Genomic DNA, 15,868 nt, shown 5'->3' on the forward strand with positions numbered 1-15,868 from the left:
CTACAAGCTAAGTATATATGGCTAATGTACTAATCATTATAATAATTAACTATCACTATATAACCACAGCTATATACATAATGCAGTGCATGTCATAGGTTAGCCCATGATACTAATAACTAATAATGAAGGAACTGATCATCCTCACGCCTTATATGCTTCTGATTTTGTCTAAAGATATGCTATTATGTGTTAGGTAAGGGAAGAACTACTTCATTATCTAATAGAAAAGGTTCCTGGCCCTCTTGCTTATCATTAGATACTATACTCCTTTATCTCTTACCCTGTGCATGCTTAGATACCTGCTGGGTAGCTGGCTAGTCTATACTAATCTCTAGGCCATCATCTTCTTCATTATTACTAATTAGCTCAAGGGTATCTTGAAGCTGTTAAGCATCTTTCTCTTTATTAAGGGCTTGCTGTTCCTCATTTAAAAGATATTATTTTATAAGGGAAAGTTCCTTCTCTTCTACTTCAAACCTTAATGTACACATGAATAGCATTAGATCTTAGATTATCATAGAATTGAGTGAGCCTTGACAATAATGGCAGATATCTTGAGCAGAATTAAAAAGCCACTTAATACCAGCACTAGTGGCAGGTATTAAGAGTACATTATATACTATTTTTGCAAGAGCTGGAAATTTATATTCATGCTCTTTCCAGAATGTCTGTAGAGTATAGGGTTGTTATTTTTGCGGGTTGGGCCGGGTTCTCTGATCTTTTGAACCCAACCCGCCGGGTTCAGGTTCTAGATTTCTAGGGCCTAAACCCGGCCCATAACCCGGCGGGTTCTAGATAGTCAACCCAGCGGGTTCTATTCTACCGAAAATTCTACACTCCGCCTACCTAATCTAGTTAGTATGTATTTAATTTTTCTATACCATACTAGCATCTATACTAGCATTCAAAATATATATATATAAATAATGCATTCTACATAGAAATCTAACCTAGGTTAGTGTATTCTAATTACTAGGTATTGTAATTAAAACCCGTTTTTAGAACCCAACCCTTAGCGGGTTCTAAGAATTAGAACCCAACCGACCCACGGGCCCTAGAACCTGAACCCAAACCCGGCCCATGGCGGGTTAGGGCTGGGTTGGGTTAGGGTTCCCGGGTTGGGTTTAACCAGTCTAGTAGAGTAATTAGGGCTGTCTCTATTAGATGATATTAATTAGTAGAGTGTTAGCAGGAATATTAATATTACTTACCACTCTTAAGGTACTGTGTAGTCTTATTAGTACTCACTAATTAATTAAAATCAGGAGCAAAAAGCACATTAATCTTTGATATTTATACACCCAAAGATGATACCTGTAGTAAGCCCTGTGTAGCTAACAAGCATTCCTTATAGAGACCTGCATAGGTTTTAAAGCTTTTGCAATATTAATCACATAATTCAAGGCCCTAATCCTTACTACTAAAGAACTAAAGCTTATTTTATGGTGCAAGGATTGTCCTAATTATAAATAGATCACCATAGATCTTATCTGTTTCCCTATAGTAGATAGATAGCTTCTCCTTTGCTGCATGGAGAGCACTAAGTATAAGCTTCTTCTAGGCTACTTTCTTCCATTAAAGCTGATGAATTGATGCTTTAAGATGATTAAAAAGTTTATTATAGATACTAAAGGTAACATGGATGATCACATCTTTTGTTTAAGAGAGCATGGTAGTGAATTTAAAGAATGGTTAAGTGATCTAAAGAAGATACTTAATCTGGCGCCATTCTTCTTAGTCAAGCATTAAGTGATCATGGCCATTTTGTGAGCAGAACTGATCAAAGATTGGCTGCAGTTTCTTTGCTCTTTAGAGCATTAAGAAGGTGGAATTCCAGCAAGTCCTAACATCCTAACATCTTGGATTAGCATAAGCTTTGGTGCTCTAGTCTAGAGATTATAGAAGGCTTCAATACTTAGGTTTAGATAGTGGTAGAGATAGCCCCAGTGTAATAGATGGGTGTCCAGTCCAACCCACTACCAACTCAGCAAAAAGGCCATTATGACCAGATCCTAACGGATCTGATCAACCGGATCGCACCTATATACCTTAATCCTTTACAACTATACCCCCTCTCTCTGAGGCACGCCCTCGGGCCTTAGATAAGCTGTAAGGAACTAGGAATAGATAGGTGGGGGCCCCCAGGTATGTCCTAAGAGGCACTAAGGGTCCCTACTATATTCAGGGCCCCTAGTCTTAGTCATCCTGTGAGCTAGTAGGTGGCAGTTAAATCCAGTAGCGCAACTAGTAGGGATCACCATCCCTACATTCCATACCACAGTCCTACATATCTCCACGACCTTAGTAGGGACTGGGAACCAGAAAATTAATCTATCTCCAGCTGGATTCAAACCCAAAGCCTATTATCTAACCCGTTAGGATCTGGTCATATTGTAATAGATGGGTGTCCAGTCCAACCCACTACCAACTCAGCCAAAAGGCCATTATGACCAGATCCTAACGGATCTGATCAACCGGATCGCACCTATATACCTTAATCCTTTACACCCAGCCCTAGTAATAGGGGTTATAGCCCCAGCTCTTACTATAATGATGATAATAAGACTAATAATAATAATAGCAATGGGGTAACTATAGTAGTAGTAGTTATAGCCCTAGCTCTTATAATAATAGTAATAGGGGTGATAATAATAATAATAGTAATAGGGTAACTATAGTAGTAGTAGTCATAGCCCTAGCTCTCACTATAATAGTAATAGGGGTGACTATAGTAGTAGTAGTTATAGCCCTAGCTCTAATAATAATGATAATACAGCTAATAATAATAATAATAGTAATAGGGGTAACTATAGTAGAAGTAATCATAGCCCTAGCTCTTATAATAATAATAAAAAGTAGACTGGTCGTGGGTTGGGTTTGGATGGATCTGCAGGGGGTTCAATCCAACCTGCATGGGTTTTGGGTTGATCTACTACCTATCTAACCCACCCTCATATCCATGTCGGTTGGGTTGTGGATAACCATTCTACCCATATTATACACATGATTTTAGACTATACTACTTTTGGTAGGCGGAAAGTCCTAAGAATCTAGATCATACTACTTTTAGTAGGTAGAAAGACCTCTCTTTAAGAGAATATTATGAATATCTGCCATTCTGCCAGTTATATGCACCTAATAGGTTACCCATATCCATATGGGTAGGATGCCATCCACCCATATGGATATGGGTTGGATCAGAGTCAACCCCCATCCAACCCAAAGTGCGGATTGGGTGGGTTGGATATGGATTTGCGGATTGGGTCAGCCAGTCTAGGTAAAGGCGCGGAATCAATAGATGACCCCCCAATCTCATTCCCTTGCTCATTTCTTGCCTGGATAAGATCCCTAGCTTCCTGAATGCAGAGTCTTTCATTAGGAGTCATCTGGTGTCTAGATAGCTTCCTTTTCTGCTTCTCTTTCTCATTAGCTGCGCGTAGATCATGATTCTCCTTTGCTAGTAGGGCTGCACTGTGCATGGCCATCTCGCAGCCCTTAATAAGTTGCTGTATAGCTATTTGTGAAGGGCTTTGGGATTGCTGTTTTAGGAGCTTCTTGACTGAGGATGCTTGCTTGTGTAATTGCTGAAGTGTATGAGGCGTTCTAAGCCATGATGAACTGGTTGATTAACTTGCACAGCTTAGAGGGGGGTAGGGGTGGATATGCAGATATTTAGCTTCTCAAGCATCCTTGTTGGATTAAATGGATAGATTCTAGCTGCAGCAAAGCCATTCTAAATATTTAGAGGCTTAAAAACCTCTAGATGAGCTGCTGGATATGCTTTAAGGAAGTCAAACTTATTAATATGATTGTATCCTAAGCATATCTTTTCCTTAACAGTGCGTCTGTAAGCATGTTTTAAAGGGCCAAAACAACCAACATCTAGTGGTTATAAGAGATGGGAAGAATGAGGAGGCATACAGATAGTGATAATATTATTATCCCTGCAGGCCTTATTAAAACCAGGCGTTAGATGGCTCCTGTGGCCATCTAGAATAAGTAGATGATATCTTCTAACTGTACAGCTAGTTGTTGCAGGGATAAAGACCTTTTGAAGCCATTAAAGGCCTATCTCATCTGTTATCTATCCATTTTGACTGACTTTAATTCTCCAGTCAGATGGTAAGGTGCGATCTTGATACCATCCCTTAATATGAACCTTCCCCTTGAAGATTATACAAGATGGAATCACCCGGCCAGTAGTATTGACGCATTTAATTGTTGTAACCTATTCCTGATTGCCTGGCTGAATAAGGTGAGGCTTCCCAGGCATATTAGCCCTTATAACTACCTTAGTAGTTGCAATTAAGCCCATAGTGAAGCTAGTTTCATTAAAATTATAGATATCTTTATAGGAGATGCCATATTGCATTTGGATCTGTTGTAGGCAATTAAACCACCCCTTAATGATCTTTAGATTCTCACATTAAGCACAGCTATAATTATATCATCAAGCATATCATGTTTTAATCTCCTCACGTTGATTGATAAAGGTAGACACCCAGTTCTTGCCAACAGGTTTGAATCCAGATGGATTATCGGCTTGGAGAAGGATATTCACCATTTCTTGCACATGAGATGGCCTAGGGGCACTCCACGTTGATCCCTAGATAGTATCCATTCTATAATGATTCTTCCTGTGTAGAAGATAGTCGGTGGCCATTGGCGCGTTGTTCGATTCGATATTAGCATCCATTCAGGCGGCCACAGAGGGTAGATTTAGGCACATCAAATGTCTTTGCAGCGCGACAAATACTTGAAATTTGCCCTTTTTTCAAAGCAGATATTACTAATTAGATCCTTCCCTCTTGTTCCACTAAATTCCCAGAGGTTTGACGCGATTTTGGTGGCATGGTAGCTGTTTAGATAGATTCAAGATTCAAACGCGTCGAAATCGGGAGGGGTGGGCGGCTCGCCCGGGTGGGCGGCTCGGTTGGGAATTACGTTACTCCATGTGATTACTAACTAGGTGGTGCGTGGCCGCGCGGGAAGTGGCGTGGCTGGAGGTATCAATGGTAAAAATTTATTTTGGCCGGTTTGTACATTCAGTCCGCCGTACAGTGTCTGAAAACAGAACTTTCCTATGTCCGCACCCCTCCTCATATCACGACCTGCTTGTGGTCGATTCATTGATTTCCCTTTCTCCAGCCTCTGATTCGTTGATACTTCATTTCACGGGAAATTCACCTGGTATAGTCTCTTTGGTACAACTCTGACTCAGAAATTCGGCCCTGCTTCTTCCCCTTCAAATTTTCTTCAATTATTTCCTTCAGTCAAACATCATGTCATCTGTTAGCAGTGTTCTTATACGCCGGGGCACCGAGTTGATTTCCGCTCGGCTTCGAGAGCGTGGACAGTCTCGAATGGATGGATTGCTATATGGATTGCTATTCGGCTTAATTGTCATTTTTACGGCCGTTGCATTTAGTTTCGCAATCTTTTGGGTGAGTCGGCTTAGTATGAGGAACAGCAACTATCTAAACTCATCGATAGGTTGACTACACCTGCGTCAATGTTATTGCGACTCTGGCCGCGGTCGAAGACTCCAACCCGAAGACCTATGTTTGCCTCGACAGAGAAGATACTAACGATACCTTCGACCCTAATGATCCCGAGAGCACAGCTGCATCAACCACTAAGCCTATCACTAGCGGGCTGCGCTCGGCCATTAAGCACCTACTCGCGCGTGATGGCATCTGGTCGTCCTTCCGTGGATTTCGTATGTATCTGGCCTTCACGGGACTCACCAATCTGGGCGCGGGTCTTCTAATTCAAGCTGTTGTTGTTACTGCGGACCACTCTGTCTCCTTTTCATTTTTCAGTTCATTTTTTGGACAGTTCATCGCTAGCATGCTCTTGGCCACTTGGCAGACGGCTTGGGTTCATCGTGTGATCGCCGACAAAGCTCTTAGGAGCTCCTCCCGGCGAATGCTTGGCCTCCGGCATTGGCCTAGAATTGCCCCTGCGGCTACTTTGTACAATTTCCTAAGGTGTGCGCCTTTCTCTCTGCCTATAGTTGCTGCAGGGCCCGCTGGCGCTGGCTGGAGCCCCGTAGCCGTTGTCACCGATCAGGGATATAAAGGGTTCCTCCGTTTCCTAGCCATTTATATTCTCCCGGCTGTATTTCTCCCACTGGCTTCGATTCCCGCCAGGGGAATATTCACTCGTGTGGCCGCCTCTATGCTGCCCGACGAGGATGACCCGGTCGTGCCCTTTGACCGCCATTTTGGCGGCAAGCTGAAATCCGGAATTGCGGGTGGTAGTGGCAAGCTTGGCCTTAGAGATGCCTGGACCACCTTTGATCAGCCTGCTCGCACTCGCTTTGTTAAGGTCATCCTAGAGGCTCTTGCCATTGAGGTTGCACTAGGTGTGGTTGGGATACTTCTAATAATGGGCGAGGTGGCTCTGTATTATGCTTTCTTGTTGTTCTCGACGTCCGTGTAAACTTACATGCTGTTTAGTGCGATTGTATAAATTCAATCCGTGTTCCGGATGTAGCTTGGTGTTCGGATCCAGCGAACCCAGTGGGCGCTGAGTATCTCGTCATGAAGAAGATTCCGGGGATCCCGCTGGCCGAAGATGGGAAACAAAGGGACTTTCAAATAGTCGATTGGCAGTTGGCTCGATTCCGGGAATTTCTTAGGCCGCCAAAAGCTTACAGACCTGGTGCCGAAATCCCTAGTTGCCGATCAATTTTGAGGAATTGATCCCGAGCAAAAGGAGCGAGCTGTCAAGAAGTTTTTCTCTTTGAGTGTGCCTATATTGCAATGACTGTTTGGTTTGCTTGTACTTCGTACCAAATCCGTTAAGGCGACCCGTAGAGTAGTTGACATAAAGCAAGGACCTGTGAATTCCCTCTAGTTTTTGCAAGGCAAGTGGTCCGCGGCATGATGGAATTATTTTTGCAGAGCGCGACCAGAATATGAACATTCCATAGCAAATTGTGAAGATCCACATGTGACAAAACGTTAAGGAACTTGTCTCCCTGCCAACCCACCCCAAAAAAAGAAAAAATGATACAGAATCAACTGGAGTATCATGAACCCCAGGTTCAACCTGCTCGTTTTGTAGGTACGCCAGGGTGGCTCGTAATGCATTGGTAGAGAAGTCAGGGAAGATACGTGATGGATGCGGTCCTACGTCGTTGATAACTGCGAAGACCAAACAAGGCAAAGTCTAGCCATCGTTCTGTTCGAGAGCCGCGTGGAGAGCAGAGGAGACTGGTAGAGGACGCGATCTGCGGCCATACGTCGATATCTGAGACGCGACACGACGATGTGCCCTGGCTTCGGGAGCACAAGATGCAGGGTGTGACTGTGTATCCATTGGCTGGCTACTTGGCTATGGCCATCGAAGCAGCAAAGAGACGCGCGGAGCAGCGCGAGGCCACAGTCTCCCAATTCAAGTTCCGTGAGGTGAAAGTGGGTGCAGCCCTGGTGTTGACCGATGATGTCGACACAGAGACAGTCATCACCCTCCGGCCATACGCTGAGGGTACCCGTCGCAATTCCGATATCTGGGATGAGTTTCGCATCTGCTCATAGAACACCAAGCGTGCCTGGACTGAGCACTGCACGGGACTCGTTCAGGTCCGCACCAATGAGAAGCAGCAGACCACAGTCTCCAACATCGCCGAGACCGAGCTGAAGCACATGATTGTTCGGACGAAGAAGGTGATGACTGCCGCTACCTATAAGGTAGATACACAGAACATGTACCGGGTTCTTTCCGAGGTCGGAGCCGGCTACGGAGCATGCTTTCAGGGCTTGGACAACTGCTTCTCTGACCCGCACCATTCACGTGCAGATCTGTACATCCGTGACACGAAAAAGGCCATGTATAAGGAGTATGAAGCTCCCCTTAGCATCCACCCCATCTTTCTGGATGCGCTGCTGCACATTGTCTGGCCCATTCTGGGTAAAGGTCGCATGGAGCTCTAGACTCTTTACATGCCTACCATGATCAGGAGCCTGATTATCAGCGCCAACATTCCTACTACCCCGGGGGACTTTGTTAAAGCCTGGTGTGTTGGTGGCCCCAGTCTGCCTACTCCCCAGCCCACCAAGTTTGACTTGTGGTTGACATCCCAAGATTCCACTGAGGCCCTGATTAACGTGGAGGGACTCGTTATGACTCCCATGAAGGATTCCAATGCAGACGGCGGTGGAAACGTCGTCGACATGTGCTACAAAAGGGAATGGCAACCTCTGGCCGACGCTAAGGCTATTTTTGGAGAAGAACGCCAGGAGCCTATCGGCTATATGAACGGTCACGCTATGGAGCCCAATGCCCTTACCAAGGGCCACAATAGCAATGGAGAGCCCACCGATAGACGCGTCGTCAATGGTGAACTTACCAATGGCCATGCTAGCGACCATATAGCTCAGGGGGAGAAGGGGCACATTAATGGCAATGGAATCGTCGATGGTGTCAATGGCATCCACATCAAAGAGCTGTTGATCATGCAGTATGGCAAGCCCGACTGGCAGTGCTAACAATTTGAGCGAGGCCATCTCCACCGAGACTACCAATTGGAAACCATCAATTCACGCTTTGGGGGAAATCGACTGCTCAGACCGGCGGTATTCCTTGAAGCCGTCAAGGAAGACGTTGGCGGCAGCGTAGGCGGCTTGTCCGCGGTTCCCGATGATGCCGGCGACGGAGGAAAGCGCGACGGAGAAGTCGAGGGGTGTATCATGCAGTACGTGGTGCAGGTTCCAGGCTCCCTCGACTTTGCAGGATGCGACGGCTTGGAAGTCGTCGAGGGTCATGTTCTCGAAGAGCATGTCGCGGAGGACCATGGCGCCGTGCACGACACCGCGGACTGGTGGAAGACCCTTTAACTCTTGGCTGATGAGGTTGTCGACAGATTCCATTCTGCTTACGTCGCAGGGCTTGACGCTGATGGCCGTGACATGGGCGGCGAGCTCATCGATCAGATCTTGGATCTTGTGATTGATGGATACGCTGCGGGGCACGAGCACGATGTTACGCGCGCCCTTCGACGACATCAATCTAGCTATGCTCCGGCCTAGGCCACCAGTGCCTCCGATCAGGAGGTATGATGCGTCGGCCTTAAGGACGGAGGAGCCAAGCTTGGCTGCCACGGCCTGGAAGGGGTGAGCTAGAGCTTACATCTTGTTACGGAATTTATGGGCTCGAAGGAGATACGGCATATGTACAGCAGGACCTGTATTGATAGATCAGTGATAGTTGCCCTTTCGGCTTAGCCGCCGGGCGTTAATGAATTGTGTGTGTGTGTGTGTGTGTGTGTGTGTGTGTAGAGGTACCGACAGGATTGTATTGTCGATAAAAGGCTCTCTAAATCCGCCAGCGTGGAAAGTATGCCCAGAATAATCTCAGGAGGTAGGTCTGTGATGCTGCAGCGCACTGGCAGAGGTGGACGTTCATCCATCGTTATACAGTGCGTGTAGAGTAGAAGTTGTTCAAATGAATAGTGACACTACTGAACTGTTTTTCTGCGGAAACTGAGCGACTTTCCATTTCCAGATTCGGTCCGATGTGCCGCCGCTTTTTGCTCACTGAGCCAGCCAGATCGTGACCAGAGAGAGAAAGTGCGTGCCCTGATTGCTCCCTGAGCAGTCCCAGAGCACTCCAGATACTCCCAGATGCTCACTGATCCTTGCCTAAACTAGTCCAGAGTAGTTTGATTATTCACCCCTGAGCACCACATGATAGCTAAATAAAAGTTATTACACTAAGCCTAGCCATATCCATTCACAATCCTCCCTTTTTAGGGGGCATAGTTTTCACAGTCCTAATGATGTAGAAGGGGTCTACAATATTTTTTATTCACTTATAATATTAAGGAATAGTGCTGACTCAAAAAAATGACCTTAAATTACATAAGCTTATTATGCTATAATGTGCTATAATAAATATTACTACACACTACATTATAATATAGAGAGATATTAACTTTCATAGATAAAAGAAACCTCATCCTGCCTATGCTTCAGGGTGACAAAGGCCAACATGATGCATACTTAACTCTTAAGCATCTCACAGATAGGGTAGTACCCCCAGGGCCTTAATTTCAGCAAGACCTTAGAATAGATGCTTACCACAGCATCATTCAGGTCCTGATAGAAATAAGAAGAATATATAACAAAACATTCAGAAGACATGATGTAGAATATTATTATTGCTAATATGCTATAGAAGTAAAGATATATTAGTAGGGACTTAGTAATTAGGCCTTTGAAATATAGCTTAGGATGTACATTACCAGGCTAGTAAGCTGAGATAGGAGGCCTTCATAGCTAGTAAGTTAGATAGGTATATGGTATATACTAGATCCTATATATACTATGCCTCTAGAAAGACCCATGAGTCCCTTTCAAAGTTCATTAAGATATTCTTTGACCTAATCAGGTGCATTAAGATACTATACATGTGACTAGAGCTATGTAAGTTAAGTAGGATATTAGAAGCAAGGGCATAACCATAGTCTATTAAAGGATTATAATAACTCTATAGTCCTTAGCTCTTCCTCCACTACTTCACACATAAGTACACTACTCTATGTAGTGAGGATATTTATTAAGTAAGCTTATATAAGATAAATAGGAAACTGTACTATACCCCTATAGGTGATTCAAAGTGAAATATACTACTGACCACAGAGAAATATATAAGTTCCTTTTAAGGTCTAATGGGATGTTTTTTTCTGGCTTAGTCTATAAGGTACATATAAGCAAAGCTATATACTCAAGCTAGATCCTCTAAATAAGGGCATGACCTTAAGCTATTAAAGGGTTATAATAACTTTTTTACCCTCCTTAGTCTTACCTCAGCCCTAGGCTCTTGCTCAGCTCCCTCGCACATAAAGCATTCACAAAATTATAGAGGTACACAGGCTGTCTTTAATATCTCATCTAGTATGCTGACCCTGAGTAACTGAGGATTGCGAACAGATGTTCTTAAATGACTCTACTTTTGCGTAGGTGGGGTTGGCTTGCTGGTTAGAAGAGATACACAGTCACTAGGGATTCCGATGCGCTATATAGTAGGTGCTAGAAATATAGCCCTGCATGAAATTTTGGTAATACTAGGTGTTAATAATAGGGGCTTTGACCAAATATCATCAGAGCTATACCTAAGGAAGTAGTGTTGGTTCAGTTCTTAACAGCAAAAGAGAGAGAAAGAGTTATTCTTTAAATATATAAATGCCTTACTGGCGCTGAAAAGTAGGCTTAACTGTTAAGAGGAACTTAATATAATATGTGTCACTCACAGGAGATACTTAGTTGTCAATAGTAAACTGCTAGTTGCACTATAAGATTAACATAACTTATAATCCATTACAGGCTGCATCAACTTAACATCCTGAGCTATGCAATAAATGTGCCTTGGCTGGACAGAAATGCGAGCGACATTGCAGCCTGTGAAAACTAATTCATATCCTTTTATTTATTTCAGTCAGGGATAAGAAGAAATGATGAAACAAAAACTAGATAACTAAATAAGAGAGGTGATAATGGTAAGGCATATATATCACTTACAGGTTGTTATATATTGTCTTGTCAGAAGTCAGCATATGTTGTTTAATAGTTTCATAACAGCTAGTAAGTATTGGGCTGTGGCTGTGCCATAAATTACTATGACAGAACAATACACCATGACCACTGTATGTCATCAAGGGCGAAAGGTTAGATTAGCCATGGAAAACAGCGTCCAGGCTTTCTAGATATATATATAGTTGAGTGACAGGCTTTACCTTTCAGCCAGGGGCTGCATAAACCATTTTAGAGTATAATTACTATATAAGGGCCTTGGAGATGAGATTCCACTTAAGCTTGACTGAGTTTAGCTTTGTTAAAGACATATAAATATAGTTCTGAGAATGCCATTAGGGCCTGAACATCTATTAATATTAAAGTAGAGGTGACTATCTAAGCCTGGAGAAACTGGGGCTACTATGCTCTGGCACCTATCATCTTACTCATATTAGTGGTCAGCTAAAGTCAAAGACATACCTTTGTAGCCTTCCTTACCAATTAGTAGTTTGACATTTTCCTGTGAGATGCTCTATTAAAGTAGTCTATACCATACTATAGCCTCACCTGCTTGTGAGAGAATTTTACGCGGCAGTGAGTGAATAGGATATATAAACTAACTGTTTATAGTATAACCTTAAGTTAAATATTGGGTGTGTGGCACTGCGTGCTCAGGCTAACCAAACTGTCCTTCTTTAAAATTCTGTACAGTTACAGCTCTTTTCTCTGGGAAGGTGGAAGCAGTTCTGAGGGTTAAAGAGTGAATATATGAATTTTCTAAGAGTATCCACTGACCAAGGTTGAAACATGCTAAATTGAAAATCATACTACCATAGGTGAGTAGAAGTACTGTGAATACCGGCCTAACACGGTACTATAGGAGAGGATGGTGTAGAGCTAAACTTAAAGTTAATTACACCTACTATATACAGTTTTGAGTGAGGGATGTTGTTAATAGTGACATTATAATAAATAAGATAAGGGCCATTGATTCATACCTAGAAAGTTACTAAAGGAGGACTAACTACCTAGTCTATATATATAAATGAATTAGCGGCTCCTGAGCATCAAAGAACCACAGGGACAACTATTGATGCTATACACTGTCATGAGGGCTTGTAAATAGTAATTTTCTGGTAATTCCTGTTAGTGAGCTCTGGCACTGCTCTAGACTTCAAATGATTTTCAGCCTTATGGGACACTCCACTGTAATGTTTGCCCATGGTAAGGTATCCCATAATTTATAGTGGTGCCTACATGCCCTCTATGTATAAAGGCTATGACTAAGAGGCAGGGGTCTGGATAATAAGTCAGATTTTCGGCTCCACTCAAGTTATTTATAGCATTGAAATTCCAAGTTAATACAAGGACGCTTGTGCCCTATTAGCATGTTTAACGCGATCCTGGTAAAGCATGAGATACCTTTTTTTTGGATACAGGGTCTCTCTTTGATCTTTTGAGAATCTAATAATATGGTCTATTTTGCAATTGCACATGCAATCAACATAGACTGATTTAGAATAAGTATTAGACTAAAGCTGTTTAGTTTTGGCACTTAGGTCAGTATTCTATAGAATGAAGGTGCAACCATGAGGGCCAAAGCTACTAATAGGGTTTAATACTAAGTGTTCCTAACTATGCATAACTAGTGAATCCCCTAATGTTGGCTCCTATCCCCATTGGGATCCCTAATGCACAACCACCATAAAGTTCTTTGACACATTAACTGGTGAGTATGTAAAACCCTAGACTGTTACCTTTAATAGGAGTTGTGCTTGGTGAGTGCCTAGACCAGGGATTAGTCACTTCACACTTAGTAGGTACTTTGAATTAAGTAAACTAGTCATGTTAAGCTAATTATGCAGCATTATTTATTAAAGGGCTATTCTCCTGGAATAATGTCCCCAGTGGGGATACTTATTCTTAAGCAGTTCAATCATATAAGTCAGCGCTCAGAGCAGAAAGTGAGTAATGGGTTTAACAAGCTATAATGGTTCCTTAAAGATAAAGACTATTTATTGTTATTTAAACATACAGGTCTGAATTAGCATTGATATGTGTTGACCTGTGAGTAATGCACTGAAGGAAATGCGTGCATCCAGCCCTCTGAAATTAATAGGGTCTATAGGAGGCTGCTAACAGTCTAGTTGAATAGCTATTATATGGAGAAGATGAGTACATTTGCTAGAAGAGTATTTCTAATGAGCTCTCTGCTTGTTACTGGTTCACCTGTCTAAGCAGCATGCATAGGTAAATCTACTTAATAAAGTATATATAAATTTACATAATAAAGAATGTTCTCAGCATGTCTAGTAATCTAATCTTTGCCTGAAGTATAAATGTGAGCCATTAGCTTCATATTATCAGCCTCAACCAAGCCTTAGTGGGTAATGATGGTGTGGATAGCAAGCTATTAGGCATCCTATAAGCAGTGTATGCTCAGCAATGTATAATAAATAAGCTTAACTATTTAAGTAGAAGTCACTTTTAGTCTGTGGAAGATGCTCATGGTACTAGTCAAGGAGTCATCTATACTATACAAGCTAGGAAGCACAGTGAATAGGTATATTAATTAGCTTCTGTAAGATTGTCCTAACCTGCAAATACAGGGATGCTCTAGAACAAGTATATATATTTATTAATAATTTATTAATCTCAACAAGCATAAAAGCCTTGTAAAGGATGGTGGTCATAATAGGCCTGCCAACTTTATGACATTAAGTATATGAATACAGACTCTGTATAAGATGGACAACCAGTATGTCCGGAAACTATTATTAAATGATGTTAACAGTGGCACTGATAATAATGGAAGCTAGGCCAAACGCATGCAGCTAGCATTGTGAAAAATTTCTTTCAAGAGTATCCTTGGAGATACAGTGTTCATCTATTTTAGTGAAGCAATTGGATGTTGCACAGGATTAGATATAGTATTTAAAGTAGTGCCTAATAAGGGCTAAACAAGGGATTCATCAAAATTAATTAATATTGCTTGTTCTTAAGCTTTTAAATCTGAAAGGCATTGTTAGTGCTCAAGTGATCAGCATATTAATAGTTAAACTAACTGCAGTTCAGTTAAGCATCCATCAATGGTTGAGCAATGTAAAAGCTATTTAACTACCCTCTGCGTTCTAATCATTAATAGAGAGCTGTGCCATGGGAAACAGAGAATTCAGTCTAACTATGCTGATCACAAAAACTTCGCAGGTGAGCTTGACTCATTGTCTATGATTTTGGTATTGGTCTGTGAATGGTAGGGCTGGTAGCCACTAACACATGATGTTCTACAGCTCAGGGAGCTGTCCACAAGGAGAGTTACATTCTGCTTATTTGCCATGGCACTCTAACATAATTTCAAGTTGATGTATATTATTGATAAAGTTAATTTCACTGGCCTATTAACAACCTTGCAGGCCATATTATTATTGAAATTTATGGTACCTCAGTCTGATATGAGACAGCCTCCATCCTTAGGAAATGACAAGCTTCCCATTGCATAAGCCTTCTTAATGATTTGTTGGTGGAACACATTAGCGCAACATAACTAACAGCAGGCCCCCGGCAAGAACTCTTTATGAAACCTGAAAATACTGTAGCATAATCTTAATAACTTAGTATTAGCTTAGTGGAATAATGGTCATGTATATAGCTAATTTAATAGCAATTTACTATGCCATTAGCTTGGTCTACCAGATAGCCCAGGACAGTTAGTATGCCTTATTGATTGATTCAGGGCCTGCAACACTCCTCAGTGAAAATACATCCGCGCTGCAGATAATCGGTAACTCATGGAATAGGCCTGGTTAGCAAGTTATAAATCTATATCTTAATCTACTAAGGAGTTAAAGCACGTGGAGTATCCCTACATATCTAGTAGATCCTAGACAATGTAATGGCTTGGGAGGTGATGTACCAGACTAAATAGCTAAGGAAGATGCTGGCCTAGATAAGCTGTATTATTCTGCCACCTTTTCTCAAGCTAGAATGGGTAAAAATCAGAACTGAACTTTGAAGAAGTGGAAGTAAGAATGGGGAATTCTATTAATATAGAATCATCTACTTGTATCACCTTAAATGCAAAGTGAAGTGATAGCTCTATTAATAGAAGTTATGTTTAAGGAGAAGGTATATACTGCATACAAGTACTATGCTATGCGTGGTCTAGTTAAAGCATTTCCTACTAATAGTGGGAGCTCAAAACCTGACCATATCTACTCTAAATAAATCATGACCTCAACCTCCATTTGATCCTGGCGCACACCACTGAGACTAGATTGGTCTGAGTTAAGTAGATAGGTAGGTAGAATTAGACAACATTAACCTTTTCATAAAATATTAAGAGAGTA

General features: G+C 42.1%; 2 protein-coding genes across 2 annotated transcripts; both read left to right on the forward strand.

Moving 5' to 3' along the window:
• Positions 1-5,090: 5,090 nt before the first annotated feature.
• P174DRAFT_510754 (uncharacterized protein) lies at positions 5,091-6,447 on the forward strand (the record flags this gene model as incomplete). Its single annotated transcript, XM_024831715.1, has 2 exons — positions 5,091-5,447; positions 5,497-6,447. Exons 1-2 carry the CDS (start codon positions 5,286-5,288, stop codon positions 6,445-6,447), a joined length of 1,113 nt encoding a protein of 370 aa, XP_024683418.1. The 5' UTR covers positions 5,091-5,285.
• An 857-nt stretch (positions 6,448-7,304) lies between these two features.
• On the forward strand, positions 7,305-9,038 carry P174DRAFT_429271 (uncharacterized protein; the record flags this gene model as incomplete). The annotated part of the gene is made up of 5 exons (XM_024825563.1): positions 7,305-7,424; positions 7,593-7,849; positions 7,970-8,470; positions 8,579-8,769; positions 8,896-9,038. The coding sequence occupies 5 exons, from the start codon at positions 7,305-7,307 to the stop codon at positions 9,036-9,038; spliced, it is 1,212 nt and encodes a 403-aa protein (XP_024683419.1).
• Positions 9,039-15,868: the final 6,830 nt, after the last annotated feature.

This window comes from Aspergillus novofumigatus (genome assembly GCF_002847465.1).
Source record: "Aspergillus novofumigatus IBT 16806 chromosome Unknown P174scaffold_3, whole genome shotgun sequence".
In the NCBI taxonomy this organism is placed as follows: domain Eukaryota; kingdom Fungi; phylum Ascomycota; class Eurotiomycetes; order Eurotiales; family Aspergillaceae; genus Aspergillus; species Aspergillus novofumigatus.